Genomic DNA, 21,895 nt, shown 5'->3' on the forward strand with positions numbered 1-21,895 from the left:
AAAAAAAAGAAAAAAAAATTATGATAATAATATTCAATATTCCTCCTATTATTCTGAAGAACATGCAGACCAAACCAAAATATCAATGGCAAATTTCTTTTGGTGGACACTCCCTATAGAGTATGCCCTGTGTAACGAAGGCAAAGAATGGGCCAACTCATTCTTGTGCCTTGAAATTGAGAAGCTATCTGGTATTAGTTATAGTTATATATTTAAACAAAATAATGAACAAGCAACAAACCAGTCAACTTCCCTCAAGACCATACTGTAAATCATTGCCTTCTTTGAATGGATTGACTTGTTAAAGGTCTACTATAGATCTATAAAATAAGTAATAGATGTAATAGTGCTATTCAAAAGTTATATTGCAATCTATCATGGTTATTTGGAATTTATTTGTTTTAGAACTCCTACACCATTTACATAGTTCACGAGTACTACTGGAATCCAAAAGATTGATCTGTCAGTTGCATCCATTTTGTTGGGGAGCAAGACAGTGGCTACTAAGTATGGATAGGTAGTTTATGTGAGTCTGATGGCTAGTTATGTATTGATCATGTTTGTTAAGATATGAGATTCCACAATTGGGGATTGCTTATGGTTCAGACCTGTCAATCCAACAATAAGAGCAATTTGATTGAAAGACCGTGGACTGGAATTAACTAAGCAGATAAATTGAGGGCTTTTGTCTTTTCTTTGAACTTTTCATAGAGATTTCAAACTACTATAGATACAAGTAGAGCTGTGTGTCTAAATCATAGTTGTCAAGGCATGTCACCTTGATGCCACCTACACGTCCATGCTCTTTCTTGGGTCCAAGGTGATAGCATGCCTTGTTGACACTTCACGAGTTTATGTTGATTTATATTTATTTTCTTGTTCTTGATGAATATACTTATATAATATCCTATGCTTTGTATGTTGGTTTTCTCATATTAGGTCATTACTAGCATAATTATATCACATTGCATTGATTTGGCCTTTATGTAACATATAAGTATAATTTATATAAAACTATTATTGCTATGATATATGTAGACATATATTGCACGCCTAAGACACCTAGGTGCATGCCTTTATGCCTTGGGTTGCCTAGTTGCCGTGACAGCTATGGTCTAAATCACTCTCACTTTCACTATCTTTTAATGGGATATTGTCAAAATTGGACTGTAAAATTTTAGGTATTTCAAAATGTGATAAAGGGATTCAGGAAAATATCCTTAGAGAACTTATCATTAAGCATTTCTTGTGATATAGATACTGAAATTTCAGTTGCGTTTTGAGAAAGTAATGGGGTATTCTATTCACCTAAGGATTAGGGTTAGAAAACCTCATGTAACTCCAGAATTGTACGGAGTATATGAACCAAAACCAGAAAGTGAGATTTAACTAAACAGAGAAAAGACAAGATGTGGCCAAAATTCTGGTCGAGTGGGCTATTAAAGAAGGAGAATAAACTCTTAAAGTTTGAGCTATAACCAATGGTCGTATTTGAGCATATTAGGAGATTACTGAAATGGTAGCTTGCTGGAAAATTGGAATCAGATTTAGAGACATCAGTGTAACAGAATGTAGAAGGTAGAATAGCAAGAAGAACCATTAGAGAAAGTGAGTGAATAGATTTAGAAGCTAGAGAACCAACATGAAAAATGAATATAGAATATGGAAACTACCAAACAATTAAAAACTAGAGAACAACAGTAAATAACTCTCAGATTAGCGATTAAAATCAAAATAGAAACTTGAGAAAGGAATTAGAAATTTGTCCAAACATAATAGCAACTGTTGTGCAAAATAGTAACTACAAGGATTACTAGAAACAAGGTAAAAAAAAAATGGTGCTACTAAAAGGTTTAAACTATGGCAGAATACTGCTATCAGATGGGGAGAAGAGAAGGAGAAGAAGAAGGTAGATGATAAAAGATAAAAGATGAGGATATGAACTAGGCTTCCCACCTAGAACTTGACTATAATTTCACAAGTCCAACTTGGCATCCCACCAAGCGCTTCACTGCGTATCACAGAAATCAGACAGCATAAACTTTTCAAATCATTGGTATTGGGTTTGATCCCCTATCTTTTTTTTCCTTATAACTTCATGGAAATAAGAAAAATAAGAAACCTCTATGTATGGTAGGGATAATCCCTTTCAATTTAACCTTTCTTCAAAACAGAAACTATTCTTGAACCTTAATAAAATAGAAACTAACTATTTAATCCTCTATAAGACTTAAATCCCTAATATTTGGGCTTATAGAATTGTCCCATTACAATAATAAACCCAACAATATTAAGCCCATGGCCCACATAACCCATTGGACACTCAAAATAAAGCATATTAGTCCATTCTTGGTCAGTTTGATGGCCTGTTTTGCTGCCTGGCCTTGTTCTTTTGAACTGCCTCAGAAAGGGAACGAAAAAATATAATGGATTAAATCCAACACTAGGTAGGTTTTAAATTCCTACGCACAAGCAGAACCATATGACCTCAAACCAGCAGTAGGATATTTTTCATAACTCCTAAAATAAATCTCAGTACAGTCTCAAACCACTATCGAAACTAGGTCTCCCCTGTACTCCAAACCTTCAAAGTTTGATTCCAATCCAATGGCTGGCTATAGAGATATGAGTAGAAGAATCAGATTAGAAACTAGATTCCGGAATTAGAAACAAAATATAACTTTACAACCACAAAACAGAACATAATCAAACAAGGATCGAATTCTCGATTCATCATGTAGAGCACAATATGTAAGAACTAACTTAACCGATGGCCAGATTCCACAGTTCACCAACTCAACAAAGTAGAAATTAGACAGCAGAATTTAGTAACTACCGGTAGTTCCCTATCCACAGGGCTGAACAAGCCCCAACATGAGTCGAAGGATGGGAATGGTACTAGTTAGAATCCCCAAGATATCTGAAGAGTTCCAAGGGTTAGATGCTGAGATAATAGTACCTTAAAATTGCAGTCAAATAGCAACAGAAATAGGGACCCACAGGTAAGATTAAGACCAACAGAAGCTTCAGAGTTTAGGTTGATATGTGGCACAACATAATATGTCCCCAGTGTTAATGAAGAAAAAATAATCTGAATACTTGGATGTGCAGGAACAGAATTTAAAGAATAGAAACAAACCAATATACAAAAGGAATATGACAAAAGCTTCTCAATCAAGCCTTGCTAGTCCCTTAGCAGCCATTGCTTCACTATTGTTTCGTGCTTCTCACAGAGGTTCCTGCTTCACAAAAGAGAAAACAGCAGACTTGCATGGGTTTTTGGTCAAAATTACTGGCCATGTGGTGAGCCCTTCTCTTAACTAATGACTTCGATGAAAACAGCAATGTAGAACCTTCCTTGTGTGGAAAGGAGGTTCCCTTACAACATAAGACTTCTCAAAAGTAGAAACTACTATGAAATAGAAACGTATACCTCCTAGAACTTGGTAAACTAGAAACAAGACAAATAGGTAGTACTAACTACCAAGCAAAATTAAGTGGAATCAAACAAAAATAGAAACAGCTAAAGAGTCCTTCATGCAAGGTCTTAAGTAAAGTACTTGGTAAGGGGCCTAAGCCTGGCACATAAGTGGAGCAAGCTCAACCACAAGGGCTGGGCTCAACCGCTTGAGTACTTAGGCTGGCTCAGCTCATTGGGCTCTCCCCTTGCACCTGTATTTGACTTTAAACCTTGGATCTGAATCACAGTCTCATTCAAGAAGTTTAATGGGGACTAATGGATTCTTGTTGAAATATTGCCTAATTATCTTTATAATAATACAGCTTAAGTAGGAAAAGTCTATAGGACAGTCGTATGCCCAGCTATGATGTATGGGGCAGAAGGTTGGGTAGTTAAGAGTGACATGTAGATAAGCTATGTGTAGCTGAAGGAGTGATCTGATCCAGATAGAGGGATCTAAAAGAGCTAGGGGCAGGCCAAAAATGACCATAGGGGAAGTTGTGAGGAAAGATATGCGCAGATTAGGCCTTTTTTTTTTTTTTTTCTAACGTCAAAATATGTCCAAAGTAGTCGTGACACATGATTCAGTCACTTTTGTGCCTTTTATTGGAGATTGAATATGTCATAATTGTAGGATGTGATTGGTCATTGAGAAACTTATTGCAGATATGCATCACAAGTTCACAACCCATTCGTAATGGTATTCTGCTCATGAATATTCCTCTTCTCTCCCCAGTGGCACCCAAAACCGGTAGGTCATGGATTCCCTTGCAGTGATAAAAAATTAAACCAGAATGGCCTAGAAAATGGTGTGGAATTCTCTGAATGACTTGCCGGATTTACAATCATGAAATAGTTGATGCGTGGACTCCCCATAAACCATACATGTTTGTTGAAACTGAGGTAGGAGATAACAATTCTTTTTCTTGTTTGTGAATCATTACAAATATCAATATTCTCCTGAGCAAGTTTCCACTTCAAAACTGCAAACTCTAGGAAGCAGGAAACTTTGAATTGGGTTTGAAAGGGAAATTTTAAGGATATGAATTATTTCCAGTATAAGCATTGAAAAAGAAACCTTCAGAGGGAAATCACCTGTTCTGTCCCACGATCTCTCAACTCCCTTCTGAAAGAAAAGGCCAAAGTGAATGAAAAACTGATACACAATTTTAATTTCCTTGTGTGGATTAATCTAAGATTCTTAGTGCTGGCTTAACTGAAGATGCTATGAATTGTGATCAAGTCATCATGAGGAACATAAGCCTTTTGAAATGCTTAGTGCTGGCTTAACTAATCTTCGTATGTTTTTTCTCTTTGCAGATGGCAGACATAGCTAAAGACTTAACTGCTGGAACCGTCGGAGGGGCTGCACAGTTGGTATGTGGTCACCCCTTTGACACGATCAAGGTCAAGCTCCAGAGCCAGCCTACCCCAGCCCCTGGCCAGCTTCCCAAGTATTCAGGTGCCATGGATGCTGTTAAGCAAACAATTGCAGCTGAAGGCCCGAGGGGCTTGTACAAAGGTATGGGTGCGCCACTTGCCACTGTGGCAGCTTTCAATGCTGTCCTTTTCACTGCGAGAGGACAGATGGAAGCATTGTTGAGGTCCGAACCTGGTGCTCCCCTTTCAGTCAACCAGCAAGTTGTTTGTGGGGCTGGGGCTGGAGTTGCTGTCTCCTTCCTTGCATGCCCCACCGAGTTGATCAAGTGCAGGTTAGAATTATTATGTTTTTATTCTGTTGTGCTGGGGAAACTACCGAAGTCTACATATTTGCATATTAAGTACTGGTTCCATATTGAAACATAGGTTGCAAGCCCAAAGTGCTTTGGCAGATTCTGGTTCTGCATCAGGGGCAACAAAGTATGGAGGGCCAATGGATGTTGCAAGGCATGTTCTCCGATCGGAAGGGGGTACAAGAGGCCTCTTCAAAGGTCTAGTTCCCACTCTTGCACGTGAAGTCCCTGGAAATGCTGTGATGTTTGGTGTGTATGAAGGCTTCAAGATGTTCCTTGCAGGGGGCCAAGACACTTCTAGTCTTGGTAGGGGCTCTTTAATTGCTGCTGGAGGCTTAGCTGGTGGCTCTTTCTGGCTCTCGGTTTATCCAACTGATGTAGTGAAGAGTGTTATTCAGGTAGATGACTACAAGAATCCTAAGTTCTCTGGTTCTATTGATGCATTCAAGAAAATTTTAGCATCTGAGGGAGTCAAAGGCTTGTACAAAGGATTTGGGCCTGCAATGGCCCGTAGTGTTCCTGCAAATGCAGCATGCTTTTTAGCCTATGAAGTGACAAGATCCAGCTTGGGATGAAAGCCAGTTGGAGAGATAGTAACGATTCTTTCCAGCCAGCCAAAGGATTCTGGGGATTGTTATTGATAATTTCTTTTTGGAGTACCTGTTATTGCCAATGTTGCTATTACTGCATGATTTTATTGTTTCGTGAAGACCCTTTTATTCAAACCAGTTGTCTTCAGATGTCTTCTAAGCAATATAGCATTGACTTGTAATTCCAGGAAGAATTCTCTTTGAACTTTTAATGCAATAAAATTGTTGTTACAAGTTCCCCATGGCACAGTGATTACTAGTTTTCAGCTCAATGAATCTAATGCAATATATTTGATGTTGGAATTCGAGTTATCCCTGGGAAGTAGTTCATGTTAACAGATAAAATGGTTGCCCTATGATTATAGAGTTGAACAATTAGGCTCAAACCCATGGCTGCAGAGAAATATGTCAACCAAAAGCAATTGTTGCAGATGCATTTTTGTAACTTCTACATCATTATACTCAGATTTCTATAAGGTTTACCTTAAAACAGTTTCAAAACTTAGCTTAACAGTAAGAGTACCATGAAGTAAGATACAACTTGGCTTAAACTAGTAATAGTACCATGAAGTAGAACAACTAGTCCCCTGTTGCTGTTTTGAGTTCCGAAAATATATCATTGAGACCTACAAAACCCCAGGGATAATATGAGGGGAAACCCGAAATACCTCTTGAGAGTAGAATGAAATATCATATTCTGATGTTAAAGATTTTGAATATTCATTTAAGAGAAGCTTTGTTAAGATGGATTGGATACTCGTTAAGCCTAAGAGCAGCTTTCTTAAGATGGACTATGAAGTTTGTTTATGAAATACGAATTATTTTTCATTTTGATGTTTAAATTTACATGTTATTGACATATTATGGGTCTATGTTTATTTTTCAGGTTAAAACTATTTTTTAAGGATGATTGGTATTTGTCATGTTCCATTTTTCTGTAGTGCATGTAGGAACACAAATAGCAATATATTGGGGCTGCCAGGGTCAATCAGGCTGAGCTGGGTTTTCTTTAGCCCGACATAATTGGACCTGGGTTGAGGTCACAGGGCTGACCTAGGATTGGGCTTGGGCTAAGTTAAGAGACCTTAAAATTGGGCTGAGGTTTTAAAAGGAAAAAGAAAAAAAAAACCCTAACTAACCCGGCCCATTGACACCCATATCCCAGGCTTCACAGCAGATATGTAGAACATAAGAAATGTGACACCAACAACCAATTGTTGTATCTTTTAGAGGCCACCCAATCGAGTGGTCCAGATGATTAGAAGGAAAAAAAAAATGTGCCATTGGATCATATATCCACATTCTCCCACAGGTGGCCCCGCCAACTCATACATCTCTGCCTTTAATCTAGTGAGAAGACTATCAGGCCTCATGCATGAAGCAACTGTGAAGGCATCACACGAAATTTGAGTCTTGTGTACTGCAGCAATCTAGAGTGTTTCACTCACTACCAGGGGTATTTACATTAAAAAACAAAAAAAAGAAAGAGAGAAGAGAGATTAACTACTTGGGGATGGGTCGCTACCCTATAGCAACATGACACAAGGAATATGGGATGGAGAAAAAAAAGGGGCGGGGGGGAGAGGGATGGGGAAGGTCATGTAAGATTCAAATCCTTTCCAGCTGAAGGTGGTTGGAGAAGGCAGACACAATACAGGAGAGTCCCATTTATGCCATTTTTGGAGTCCATTTGACTGCTCTAAATGCCAGTTGTGCAATTGCAAGGCCATGCATAAAAACATTTGCCTAAAATATTATTATGATTGGACAACGTTCAAGTCCATAAGGCTCACGGGCTTACAAACTTTTGCCCAAAATAATATCATGATTGGATGATATTGAGGTCCATAGGGTTCACGAAATCTGAAAGGTTTTGCGTTTTAAGGGAGGATTTTTTTTTGGGGGGGGGGGGGGGGGGTGGAAGAGGTAGATAAAACTCACTTAAAGTAGACAACAGGTCAAACACGATTTTGAAAAGTTTATATTATTTTATTTCAGGGGAGGGTTTGGGCATGCTAGTGGATTACCTGAGAATTATGAAAGTTAGCAAGCTTTTGACTGTGGGATTTGATCAACCTGAATTAAACCGTTGGATGGAGAGAAGATATCCAAACTTTCAATGCACTGTTGCTATACCTTTTCTCTCCCCCTTCCTGCTACCCTTTGCAACCGATCGGTGATCGGTGATGCTACTTGACTTGAAACCCTGACTACCATGTCCGGCATGCAAACGACTTCATCTTCTTTCCGCCTCTCTTCCTCTCTTTGCCCTACGGTGGATCTCCCTCCCAACTCTCGGTTTCAGGTCATAAGCCCCCATATCCGACCGTCCATAGCTTCCATCTTTGGCAATGACATATGGACCAAACATATATTGGATTTTCTACTGCTGCGTCTAGGATTTTGGATTCATTTCCAAATGTCTGTTAGAGTTATTTGAGAAGCTGCTGGATTTTTTCAATCGAAAATGTTGGAAACGTGACAAAGTTGTTTTTGTTTTCCTTACTGAGCAAACTGGGTTTTTTGACGATTTTCACTTCTTTCAACTGTGTATTCCGTTGATTTGATTCAAGCCTTGGGAGTTATAAGTAGGGGTGTCAACCGGTCTGGCCGGTCCGGTTTCGATCGGGCTTAATCGGGTTTGAAGACTTTCAAAGGCTACACCGTGTCCGCCCATTTAACTAATCGGACTTAGTTATTGAGGGCATGGTACACTTTATATTCGGTTGGTCGGTCTCGGGCTATAATCGGGCTACCTTAATCAGGCTTTAGTCGGGCCTTAACCGGGCTACGGACATGTTTAATGTTAAACGGGCTTTAACCGGTTTTTAAACGGGCCCTCTTTAAAATGTGCTCTTATATTCCGGCCCACTCATGCAAGCCCAAAAAAATGACAATAAATCAATAAATGATACCAAATATAGCCATTATTTAAAATGTGAACATGTCTTTACTTTTTAGTTTTTATTATTTAATTTGGGGGGTAAAATAGGTATTCTACAATCATTAAAGGGTCGGGCCAAGTCGGTGCACAATAGGCCAGTCTCGGTCGGGCATTATTCGGTCGATCTCGGTCGGGCGCCCGACGGTCCAAGTAGCAAAACCGAGACCGACCATTTATAAACGGGCCGGACTCAAGCCCGACACGTTTAATAAACGGTCCGGGCCGGACCGGTCTATAAACGGTCGGTCCCGGTCGATTTAGTTGGGTCGGGCCACAAATTGACACCCCTAGTCGGAGAGACAATCATAGTCGATCGGTTCCGAGCTGAAGGTATAGGGTTGAAGGTTGATCGATTCTAAACTAAAGGTATAAATCATGAATTTCGATCGTGCCGTGCCGTTGCATGATAGGAATCGCTGGCCCCTTTTAACTCAACCCCTTGCAATTAAGGGTTCTGGGTTAAAAAAAAAAAACAAAGGGATTTACAAAGAAGATGAAGGGAATTTGGGAGCAGTGCAATAGTGTCCCTCTGCCTGCAGGCCCTTGCGGTTATGGGTTCTGGGTTTGACAGAAAAAAAAAAAAAGGGGGGGGGGATTTACAAAGAAGAAGATGAAGGGGATTTGGAAGCAGTGCAATAGTGCCTCTCTGCATGCAGGCCCTTGCGGTTGGGTTGCAAGCTTTAAAAAAATAAATAAAGAAAGAAAGAGAGGGGATTGAAGAAGAAGATGAAGGGGATTTGGTTATAGAAGCAGCAACAAAGGGGATTGAAGAAAAAGAAGAAGAAGAAGATAATGAAGGGGACATGCAAGAGGAGTAATTGAGAAGCATATGTCTCATGATCAGATCCGATAAGGAGTGCTATTTCCCAACTATGTGCTCCAGCAGCTCTTCATCTACATTGTTTTGGTTCTCATCCACGGCTTAAACTCTCTCTGATCTGGTCTATTCACCTTGGTCTTTCAGCTGGTTTCCTTCACATAGAATAGAGCTTATTCTCTGGAACCTTACCTCACATAGAACAAACAAACACACTGCAGGAGTGGAAAAGTAAAGGTAAAGTGTTTTACCTTAACTTCACTTTCCCTGTCGGCTACCCCAACACTATGTGAGTCCCAATCCCACAACTCTCCCACCCCAGCCTCCCCATCAAATAAACAGAGCCTAAGGTACTGCTATCAAAGATCCTAGTAGGTTCGTAAGACAGGTAAGCGTCTTAGTCACACCACCGGTATTCCTACATGGTAAGTTGGGTCTACTGGAAGTGTGGTGTGACACACTCTCTCTCTCTCTCTCTCTCTCTCTCTCACATGAAATGATCTCTCTCGCTAAACAGAGACAAATAGAGAGGAGGACTTGAAAGGGAGGGGATTTCGGTTTGACCCGACAGCCATACCTTTTGAGACCCAAATCCGATTTTCATTCTCAACGCTGTCACGTATCAAGAGACGAAGCTCTCTCCGCCACTCAACGTCAGATCAAGTCTCCACATACGTTTCCCTCCCACCACCCCTCCCCATCCCCCTCCTTTTTTTTCTTTCTAAGGAGAAAAATTTCATGTAAGTGTAGGTTATGTTAGCATCTCTCTCTCTCTCTCTCTCTCTCTCTCTCTCTCACGAAATGATCTCTCTCGCTGAAAAGAGACGAAGAGAGAGAAGGGTTTGAAAGGGAGAGGATTTCGGTTTGACCCGACAACCATACCTTCTGAGATTCAAATCCGATTTTCATCCTCAGCCATCAAATCACTTGCCAGCATGTGTCTAACAGACGAAACCTCTTTTCTTTTCTTTTCTTCTCTTGGTAACCAAACATACATACTCTTTTTATTTTCTCATCATTTCTTCTCTTCTCTTTTCTTTTCTTTTCTTTTCTTTTCTAGATTCTTTTTTCTTTTCTTTTCTTCTCTTGGCTACCAAACATAGCCTTAAGGTGGAACATCCCATCATTGTCATCTAGGCACTAAAAAATGTTCTTAGCTGTGTACCTAAGTAACACTTTTCCATGGACATACCCTCATTGACCTATAGTAATATGATACAATGTATCTTCTCATTGAAGATTTTGCAGCAGTCATTTTTTCCTGGTCAATATAAGTGTTCCTTCACCCAAGGAATCTAAGACCATTACTCTCCCTCCATATGTACGTACCAACTCTGAATGCAACATGTAACAAATGAAAAGGAAAAACTTTTGAAGTCTTAGAATTGGCTTTTACCATGAAGAAAAAGCTTTATTTTACTTTACAATATTTGACATCCAACCATAGTCTTAGAATTGGCTTTTTACCTTTACCTGGCTTGGTGGATCTGGTTGTTATTGCTCTTGGTTTATCAACACTAACATTCCATTCCTGACAAAATATACGTGTAAGTCTCAATCTAGATATCAAACCATTACAATGTGATCAAAAGAAGACCACCACCTGCACAATAGATGAAAACAGGAAGTCCATCCAGAAAACGTATACAATCTCTTGATTCTCAAACATTTAACATGGTATTGCTATTTTAATCGATGATACAGTAAAAGCAGCATCTAATCAGTTTCCTCCTGGTCGAGGGAAAACAACAGACATCTCAGGGATGGATAAGTGTGAGGCAATACCAATAAAACTCAAAAAAAGAGGGGGTGGGGGAGTTAATCTCACAGATCATTGCTTATGGAAGTCAGCAAATTAAGATCATATATCTAAATACCGTGCAAAAGAATGATAATTAATTCAAACCCAATGATGATGAATACAAAGCGAACTCTGAAACTCACATCAACCCCCCAAACTTCCATCTCCAACCCTCTACTATTTTCCAAGTTCATTGATGCCTTGATGTAAACTACTAGCACATATCAACTAACAGTATAATACGTTGGACTAGATAACCAATAAACAATTACAGCTCTCCTAAAATAAAACAAACCCACCCATAAATATACTATACAAGAACAGTATTTTGCTTCAGAAAAGATCAACCCTGCTACCAAAGCAAAACAGAAAAAGCTCCCCCTTCGTGGAAATATCATAAATACAGTTAAAACTTGGATCTACATGAACTTGCTCAATGAATAATTTCATAGAAGCAACTTTGCCAGGATCAAAATGCAGCATACATCATACCTACAGTTTCTTTGGCAAATCGTAGGTCTTCTTAAGGAACTTCGTAGCTGCATCATCATTTCGGTAACACAAGACACGTAGGAGTGTGTTTGGTTCATCGCGATTCCACTGTCCTGAAGTTGGAGGTAATGGGAGCCTGGATTTGGCGGCAGGACCATAAGTAGTCAAGGTCCTGCGCCTAAAATTGTCAATGAGGCTTTGGGTATTTGCACGGAAAAGGGAGAGGACTTCCTCGACAGTTTTTGAGAACTTATCTATTAAATCACTTGGCAATCCATCACCATTTGACCAGAACAGATCTCTTAGATATTTGAAATCTTCCTCTACTATTTGAGAATCTTGCTGGGAGAAAGCACGTGATGGGCCCCCAGCAAGAAGCACCAACAAGAATCCATCAAATGAAGCTTTCATGACCTCAGTAATCACACGGGTACGGACTCTGTTATGAACTGTTTCCGCTATGATTTCTAAGTTCTGCTCAAGCTCTGTAAGCAGAGGTTCAATCCGTGAAGATGCAGGTTCCCCAACATATAGACCATCCCATAGAACATGGCTTAAATCATGGAAGATGACCTTGTAAGCTATTGCCTCACAAAGTTGTTGAATTCCTTCCAGACAAGCAGCTGCTGCCAGGTCAAACTTCTTTCCCAACCCATTTGCAAAATCATCTGCATGAGCAGATTCACAATTCCTCAGATGAGTTATTATCCTCTTCTCAAATGCATCCAATTCTGCCCGGATGTGCTGCAAAGTATTAATTCGGACACATAGCTGTGGTACTCCAAAGGAACTGTCCCCATCCATTGTCCCAACCTGAGGTTTCCTCCGTTGAGTGCCTTGCAACTTCTCTTTCTTCCTCCATATCTTTGATGCTCTTGTACATCTGGTTAATGCTGGCATAGTGGGAACATAGGTGTTCCGTGACCCTATTCATCACAACAGAATAAAATAGTAGTCAACAATATTAAGAGAGGGAAACCCTGGATTAAATAATGAATCTTCCGGCTGCACATACCACAGCCAGATTTTGCCTTAGTTATATAGTGCTGAAGACATCTGTCAAAGCCTGTCATCAACTCAGGAAGCAAAGCTGGATGCATGGGAATTGGCAACTGAAAATATGCATCCAAAGTCTCATCCATAGTTCGTAGGACTTCAACAACAGAAGGAGCTATCCTTTCTTTGTTCACCCTTGGATTCCATACCTACAAAACATGGTTGACAGTGTAAAGTTTGGAAATTTTAGCAGATGTTAAGTTCAGTGTACAGGAAAGAAGTAATTTCGGTCCTTGTGTAGTGACCCGATAATGGCTTCTTGTACTTGACAGGCTGAGCTGATAGGCCGTAGCTTATGTGGATTCTGCTAAATGGGCCATTGGCAACTTACATGGCATAAAGACATTTGTTCTGATACTACTAAAAGTTACTTGGCGTATTCTTAGTTTTCTTGTTCCTAGAAAACCGTCCCTTTTTGGGGGTGGGGTGCTATACAAAAATCTCACAGCCACCAAAAATCCTATATAAAAATACAGAATTATCACCTCCCTTAGAGAATCATACAAAAGCCAATGGCCTACGTCTTCCTCATTTACATAAACTGACCAACTATCCCATAAAGCAGAAGTGTTAACTTCCCTAAACTCAGGACAACCGGAGCCTAACTAGAAACTAACCTCACAGACCTAATTGTATGCTTCCCAACTGTTTCATCCTTTCCCATGAAATAAGTGTGTTCTCTCCTTCTAAATGCACCAGCAAATTGCAAAAGGAATCATTCTCCACGTTGTTACCAACATCCCTTGCAGCAGGAACCCCTCACACCCTATCATCATCGCAAGAAGAGATTTGGGAAACATACAGCACATTTCCATAACGCAAAACATCCTCTCCAGACTTGCAAACATTCATGCAACAAATAGATATCCATCCTCTTGTGCATCACCACCCAGCATGCTTCGATTTGAATCATCTGGAGGATACCTTATATATATATATATATATATATCAAAAAGATGTACAATCAAACCTATTTCTTGATTCAATAGAAAGCAAAGAAGTGAATATGGTATCCAAATAACAAGAGAGATGTAAAAAGAAGATCCGATCACGCCTATTCCTAATTCTACATGGAATGTCACGACATAGGGATCCATTGTAAACATAGTCTCAATTTACATATGCTCGAATGGCCTCGAATGGCCCCTTCTCATTGTGAGAATGTACATAATTGATAGCCTCTTTGAATCAGGTTGTCCATAGTAAAGATCTTCTCCAAAACCACTGTCCACATAAAGAAACAAATTCAAGGAGGCACCCACCTATTCCATATCACCTTATGTTGAAAACCTTGGCCTCCTTGATGCAACAACCTGAAGAGTGAAGAAAGATTTGACTGAAAATTGACCTCTCCCTCCCCTGGCTCCTCACACCCTAAATCTCATCCTTTCGTTTTTGCACTCTCTAGCACTTGCATCAAGCCGCCCCCCCCCCCCAGGGGGGCCATGCAATGGTTAAAAGATCCAGGAATAAAACATTTTTCTTGCAAGCAAGTCTTTCTAAAATATAATAGATCACAATATCTACTTCTCAGTGCATTCCCTATGGAACCTAATTACAAATATAACAAAGAGATACTTGTAATTATAAATATACAAGAAACAAAAAGTGCATCTGCCTCTCAAGATTAGTTGTCTAAATAAAAACCTAATTATAAATATTTCAAAGCAAGAGCAGGAATTATCTTCTAGTACCTGATGCAGTGGCATTATCGTGGCTGGACCAGCATGACCAGATCTGGACCGAGGCAAATCAGGCCCTAATTGGAATTTTGGTCTAAAGTGTTGGAACTTGTTAGGGATAGCTTTGTAATATTTTATTTTACTATGTTTATTTTGGATAAAATAGGTTGGGGACTTGATTAAGTTGTTAGATTCCTACTTTGAGAAGAGTTGTCTAGTAGTCTTCTATTTTCAAGTTACATGGGAGAAAAGGAGTTTTTGCTTATTTATAACCATTGAATGAAGATGAGAGATTGAATTTAATGAAGTTTAGTTGGAGTGTGTTAAGTCTCTATTACTATGGGATTAGTTCGTGCTCACAATAGGGGGAGTGTGTCCCTATCGTGGTTAGTTGTTATTTTTATCTTTGGTTTTATACTTTCCAGTAGACTAGTGTTTACTTAACTAAATAAGAGTTACACTAGGATTGGACTTTCCTTTGTAATTGATTTTGATTCTATTTTTGTAAAATGGGGAAGACTGTCAAGCTATCGATTCTGCTTCTCCTTGGCAGTCTTGACTTGTTCTTCTCCCTCAATTTCTCTCCTCTCTTCTCCCCTCTCTCTTCAACTTGCAGGTAGTGGTACCAGGTTCTGAGATTGTCAGAAAGTGCAGCCACCATAAATTGGAGCCAAGTGGCTGTGTCAAATCCTCTCTCTTCCCCATCGATTCAGGTTTTGCTTCCTCTCAGGTTCACTCTAAGCTTCCCTTTTTCTTCCTTTATTCTCCTTTCACCCATCCTTGAAGCAGTTACGCACCTGTGGAACAATCCATACCCATCTGGGTATCTAAACAGAGATGAACCGGATCCATATTTGAGTTTTTGGTCTAGTAGGAATTTCATAGTTTATTTTATTTAGGAGAATATTATCATTAATTTATTTTATTCTGTTTATTTTAGGAAGTTGAGTACGTAGGAGTTAGAGCTGGTTTGGAGCTTGTTTCCTTTTATGAATTGCTTCCTAGTTTAGGCTAGCTTCTATTCAGTTGGTTTCTAATTATGTCTTTTATTTTTCCCTATATATTGGTTGTAACTAGTGGCCAAAATCAAAGAATGAAAAGATGAATCGGGTTGAGTGTTTGTGAAGCCTGCAGGCGTGTGTGCGGCTCTCCTCCCCCCCGACCCCACCCCACCCCACCCCACCCCACCCCTCCCCTCCCCTTTTCTAAGTGCGACTTCTCCCTCTCCTCTGCAACTCTGAGACCCATCTCAGTGATTTCTTCCCTCCCCTACCGTCCCTCCATCAGTCCTCTTTGTTCTTCTTATTCTTTCCTTCTTCCTTTTCTGTTCTAATAAACCACAGCCCCCTATATCCTGAGATCGATATCTTCCACTCCTTCCCTTCTCAACCTAAGATTCTGGGCTAGGTTGCCTACTTACAGGTGACCCAAATCCTGGAGTTTCATCTTCAAAGACCCATCCAGTTGAGAGAATCAAACCTGCAATCAAGCTGTTCCAGAGTTTTCCACAAGACTTGGTTTCAGTAAACTCCTTTTGAACTTCAATTTTCTGAATCATTCGATTGTTAGTTGGGGTTGATAGGACTGTGGATCAGCAACTTAACCCTGAAATCTCACATCAACCAGACCTCTCTTGAGTGAATTCTCTCACCAGCAAGTCAGCAACCCTCCGTTGGTTTTCTGATTACGGAAGGAAGAAGAAATTCACACTTAAGCCCCTATTCATTTACATTACACAAAAGGAACTATCCTCTTTCTCCTTAAAATTAATTTCTAACTTGTCCCTGCTCCGGTTAACTTACCATAAGGAAACCAGAACTTCCATTAATTTACAGAATTGTCACTCTTTATAATTGTGTTTCTGTTGCATAGGGTGGACCTGCAGCAACTCAGAAGTAGGGTTCTGATACCCGGGGGTTGCATCAGTACATAAAGTAGTTTCTAAGCATACATGTAAGTAAGCAAATGGCACTCAGTTCTGAAAGGGAGAAATTTCAAATATAAATTCTCTACCAGCATAATGAAGCAAAAGAGCCAGATATGCATACCTCTTGCTGCAGATTCCTGTCCACCCATTCCTTCATCCTTTCCACTCTTGTTTTAACCCATCCCTTCACAAGATCAGCAATTGCAGTTTCAGCCTCATAAGGAGGCATCTCACGGATTATTGCCTTGCCACCATCTTCACTGTCCACAGAATCTTCAACAGCAATCTGCACAAGGTCTTTCTCCAACTTGTCTGCAGCTCTCAACACTTGTACGGCATCAGGTGTGAGCTCCATTATACCAAAAACAAATTGCTTCAGCTCATTGCCATAGCAAGCATGAAGAGTGGCAACGGCAACACCTGCTGCAAAAGGATGCCATCTCTTCAATATAGGACTAAACACCTCCTTCTCATTAGCTGCCAACTCACCAATATCCTTTGCAAGAATGCAAAGGACAGGAAGAGGATTAGGCAGCTTTTTTGATGACCTCCTGCTTGAGTCAGCCTTCTCCATTCTCTGTTTCAGTACAGATGAAACCAATCTTCATGTCATAAAACAGAACAAAAGCTGAATTGACACAAATTAGAATGAACCAACAACAAACTCAGACTCATTACAATGATCCATGAATAGCAAAAGAAAAGACTTATTATGGGAAATTCAGAAATCGCATTTTGGACCTATAATAACCAACTACCAACCAAGGGGTTCGCTTTCTATCTTAACCACGATGCTACTCTATCAAGTTGTGCACATTTCAGATATAGACACAGACTTAGGTGGAGTAAAACCGTACAGTCCATAGTTGTCAAGGCGAGGCCTAGGCATCCAGGCCACTTGGTTGCCTTGCGTTTGAACCCCCCCTCAAATGCCTTGGGTCACCTAGCTGCTGTGACAACTATGGTACAGTCTGCATATTTTTTAGCTTTTCCCATTCACTAAGTCACCAAATAAAACAGTCTAAAGTAGATGCACATTTGAGTGTTAGGTTTCTTGACGTAATGGGCTTTAGGCCTATCATAAAAAGCTTGTTACCAAGGGAAATGATGTAACAGAAGATGTGGACTTGCCTGGGCAAAAGCTGTGCGGATTGATGATCTAATGTAAGTGTCAACCCTGTTACGAGCCACATCGACCTCTTCTTTCCTTTTCTTGCGATACTCATGAGAGATATCTTCCACTAGTATCTTGGCTGATGTTACCCCTAGAGAAACAATACTCTCCATTGACTCAATATTTGTGCGGTTGAATGTGTCATGGTAAGCAAGAAGCCTTTTTTCTGCCCACCCCAGTATTGAGCTCAATGTCGAACTCAAGACCTTCGAATACACTGGATCTTTTGTTGACTTTGCATCTTGGGCAACTTCTGCTAACTGATTATTGGCAGCAAACAGCAGGTCATTTTCTACTTGGCCAGTTGTAATGTAACGGTGAAACAAAACCCAAGAAAAGCAAAGGTTATGGAGCATCTGGTTCATTCCAAGCATCACCCATGTCTTCTTCATGAGCTCTATAACCTCATCAACCTCCTCAATAACAGATGTTTCTTCATTAGCATCAAAACAAGCTTCTAAAAGCATTTGGTAGAGTCGAAGGTTAAATGGAAACCCATCTGCCCAATGGCATGTCTCTGAAACAGAACCATCAAATGATCTGCAAGCAAGAGACATTACAGTGGTTCGGAGGACTTGCATTGATTCATTGTTCTTCCCAGTTTCTATGAGTCTCTCTGAGGCACCACGAATAATCTGCCGAAGCCGTTGAGATGCTGCATCTGACTTGTCTGGTGGCAGATGAGGATGCAGGAGTAATCCAGCCTCAAGAAGCTTCAAATTTCTCATCTGCCAGGCTTCATATTCTTGCTGATTGGTAAAATCTGAAGACTTGAACTGTTGCAATAGCTCCAATGGCAGAACAATCGACTCAATGCGTCTTCCAAGCTGTTACAAAGCATGCAAGAGATAGTCAACCACTATATCCAAAGTTCTAAGGCAATGAATATTTGTGTCTGCAGAAAAGATATCGAAGTAAGTAAAATTCTGAAAACGCAAATATATTTAGTGGACATTGTCAGCACATGGATTTGTACTACCAAAAGAATCACAAACCAAACTGCCAAAGAATCAATAGCTACCCTCTAATAAGCTTTGACATGGGTTTCCAGTTAATTAGAATCACAAAAGGAAAAAAAAAAATTAATCCCAGGAACAACCCACTTACACTTAACCCAACTTATGAATCAACAATTTAGTTTCAATCGAGACCTGAACTTCAGAAGGAAGACCAGTTACTTGAACTGCAGCAAAAGAGACAAGGATTCAGCAGGTTCGGGTACAAGAAATTGAAAAAAACACAAATCCCAGATCTACAAAAAGACCAGATTATGGGGTCCTCTACATCCCTAAAATCCATTATAATTGGCATGCAAGTAAAAAAAATGATGGGATTTCTCATTGCTGGTAGCCAAAATGTAGGACCAATCTCTATCTGCATACATTCAGAAACAACGGCACCCCACTAATGGCCAGACTGTATGGACCTCCTTAAGCGGCTACTCTGAATACTACTAACCATACCAAAAGAAGGTTTTGCTGCTGACCCCCCAAAAGACCTTCATATGCTTGATTGCCCCTTTTCAAAAGCCTGTTCCATGGTTGGCAGATACCAGATTAGTCTCATTACCTGGGGTGCAGCCTGCAGCAACTCTCCACCATAAGCTGGACCTTTCCAACTAAAGCACTTTAAACATTAAGGTTAGACAGACTTTTAAGTTAACCACAGTGATGTGCCGAAGGCAGAAATCATATATGTTGACAAGTGGGCAAACCATCCCTGGATCCAACAACAGGAAATTAAATTATCCTATTGACCTCTCTCCAAGTAATTGAGTAAGCCATTTAGTAATGATGCAAATTCTGTCATAGAGGATCAAAAAGTTGCAATACTTGCTAGGGCATCTTCAATTAAAGCGAGTTTACCCACTTAGGATGAATGACCTGACTTCTAATAAGCAAGCCAATTCTCAAAAGTGCTCAATGACTGGATCCAGCAGGGGGAATTCCTGTAGTTAATGCCTATGTTAATTCTCAAATAAGTATGAGGAATATTCACCAAATGGCACTTAATGATGTATAACCAGCTCCTTAAGGTTAAGGGTTGGCCCAATGCCATTATGCACATGGTGAAGCTGATATTCAAGCTTTTCACAGCTGTACAGAAAATAAGAAATAGCCAACACCTCATCGCCAACCCCAATGCCTTCCCCTCAGCTGTGTTCACCAGCCCTTAGTCACCAACTTGCTAAAAGCATGAATAATGGTGTAGCACAAAAAAGAGGAGATTAGAGAGGGAGAGATAATCACATTGGCAAAGGCCTCTTGTGCTCCAAAAGAGGAGTGCAAAACATAATTGTCGAGCAAAAAGAAGGAAAAAGAATAATCTCTCTTTCCTAAAATAATGAATAGGCTAGGACATAACCTGCAACTCATTACTTCAATGCAGAAATTATGAGCCCAAATGGCGAGAATTCGTAAAGAACTGCTTGTGTGAACCATCTTTCAGGAGCCTTAAGACACCAAATAGTTCAAACATGGACACTCTGGTCGAAGCATGTATATGGTAACTAAAACAGGTGTCAAATAAAATAAAATAAAATAGTACAATCGTGCCAATTTCAGCGGTTCAACAGGAAATCAAATTCACACGTTTAAGAGGAAAAAAATTGCAACTAAAATTTCACCTGAAAAGAAGAAGAATTCACTAATGATATGGTATCACAAATATCATAAAATGGCAATCAACTACAATACCCAGAACCTACTACCTTGATGCATACACCCACCAGTTTTTCTTAAAAAAAGAGAGGAAAAAAAAAATACCCATTAGAAAAGAAGGGGGTTGGGAGCTCCTGCAAGAAAAGACATCAGCAACATCTACCACGACACCCAGGATATAATAATTGAAAAATTAACATCCAATCTCGACAACCAGAGCAAAATTCAAACTTTGCCAAGGGAACAATAACAACCCAAGTAGAGCTCACCTGGCCAGCAGCAATTCTCAGTAAGCCCCTCCTAATCCTCGAATCATTCTGCTCGGAAACCCTCATCTGAACCCTCATGAGCTCCCCAACAGTGACCGGCTTTTTCGACTTGGACGAACTACTCTCCTTTCCCGGACTTTTCTTCGAAGATCTCAAACCCAAGGCCTTCTTAACCTTGCTGGCAGCAGTCGAAGTAACTGATCTCTGCAAAGAAAGCGAAGTAGAAGAAGACGAAGCCGAAGAAGCATAAGACAACAACGACGGAGACGATGACCTCTCACTCCTCTCCGATTGTGGAATGTAAGTCAATGGCTTCCCACCGGAAGATCGACAAGCGCCGACGAAGATTTCATAGGCTGTCTCTCGTAACTCCGAATCAGATAAATTCCCACGAAATTCGCCAAATGGAGAGGGAAGATCGATGGCGGGCAATCTATCACTACTTCCCATCTCTCTCTCTCTCTCTCCCAGACTTCAGCCCCTGAAGAGATGAGAAAAATTGATACTTTTGATATAAGCCTTTATCTATATAATGGGCTAGAGCAGACACCAAAAAACTCTCTCTCTCTGTGCTTTTTTGCCTTTTGGAATCTCTAATGCAGAAGAGACAGTGATGGGTTTTGCTCTTCCTTAATTTCCAAGGGATTCTTCATTCTTCAGAGAACTCTGGCAATGGAAGGAGAAAGGGTCAAGGGTGGGACGGTGGAAGGTGGAAGGTGGAAGGTGGGGTATAGAAGAAGCACAGGCCATAAAGAGAGAAAAGGCAAGAGGTGTTTGTTTTTTTTTTTTATTTTAGTTTATATATCTTGACTGCAAATATGAATGAGGAAAAAAAAGGATACCTGGTCGCGATCCCTTACCCATATGAATAAGATTGAGATTAAGATAATATGAGTGACAGTAAGCAACCAGTAATGGTCTTATTTTCAATAGTACTCTTTAGTCTTTTTATCTCCTCACAGGTAATATCTTTGCTTTTTTATTTCTCTTTCTCTCTCTTTCTCTTTCTATTTAATTAGTAGGTAGGTGGGGGACTTGGGGTGGAGGGTTTTAAGACTTGATTATAGCAGTTACAATTTCTTTTGTGGACCATTCCACTCTTATACCAGCTTCTGGGCATTTGGATGAAATTTGAAACAATAATCTATGAAGGTTATGGACAAAACAATTAATAAGAGGGGCCACGAGTGGAGTATAGTTACTGTATTGGATAGACAGCCAAAGGTTCACCAAAAAAAAAAAAAGATGGACAGCCAAAGAGGATCATATAGATTTCTTCATAGCCCAACT

The 21,895-nt window shown here is 40.1% G+C and overlaps 2 protein-coding genes across 4 annotated transcripts in view; one reads left to right on the plus strand and one right to left on the minus strand.

Moving 5' to 3' along the window:
- Positions 1 to 6,025, plus strand: part of LOC122087736 (mitochondrial carnitine/acylcarnitine carrier-like protein) — a 7,259-nt gene extending 1,234 nt beyond the window's left edge. For both annotated transcript variants that reach the window (XM_042656966.1, XM_042656965.1), the window contains 2 exons: positions 4,781 to 5,172; positions 5,267 to 6,025. In XM_042656966.1, coding sequence (XP_042512900.1) covers positions 4,781 to 5,172; positions 5,267 to 5,768 — 894 coding nt within the window. In that variant the 3' untranslated portion in view covers positions 5,769 to 6,025. The remainder of the gene's footprint in view (positions 1 to 4,780; positions 5,173 to 5,266) is intronic.
- A 5,389-nt stretch (positions 6,026 to 11,414) lies between these two features.
- Positions 11,415 to 21,381, minus strand: LOC122086509 (protein unc-13 homolog). 2 transcript variants are annotated; one of them, XM_042655365.1, is made up of 6 exons: positions 20,606 to 20,735; positions 18,784 to 18,859; positions 17,634 to 18,503; positions 16,624 to 17,079; positions 12,853 to 13,042; positions 11,415 to 12,763 (listed from the first exon to the last, which is right to left on the minus strand). In XM_042655365.1, the coding sequence occupies exons 3-6, from the start codon at positions 18,402 to 18,404 to the stop codon at positions 11,838 to 11,840; spliced, it is 2,343 nt and encodes a 780-aa protein (XP_042511299.1). In that variant the 5' UTR covers positions 18,405 to 18,503; positions 18,784 to 18,859; positions 20,606 to 20,735; the 3' UTR covers positions 11,415 to 11,837. The 2 variants fall into 2 exon arrangements, with proteins under 2 accessions (XP_042511299.1, XP_042511298.1); XM_042655364.1 differs by lacking the exon at positions 18,784 to 18,859 and having other exon boundaries at positions 20,606 to 21,381.
- Between the last annotated feature and the right edge of the window lie 514 nt (positions 21,382 to 21,895).

The sequence above is a fragment of the Macadamia integrifolia genome, chromosome 8, assembly GCF_013358625.1.
Source record: "Macadamia integrifolia cultivar HAES 741 chromosome 8, SCU_Mint_v3, whole genome shotgun sequence".
Lineage (NCBI taxonomy): Eukaryota > Viridiplantae > Streptophyta > Magnoliopsida > Proteales > Proteaceae > Macadamia > Macadamia integrifolia.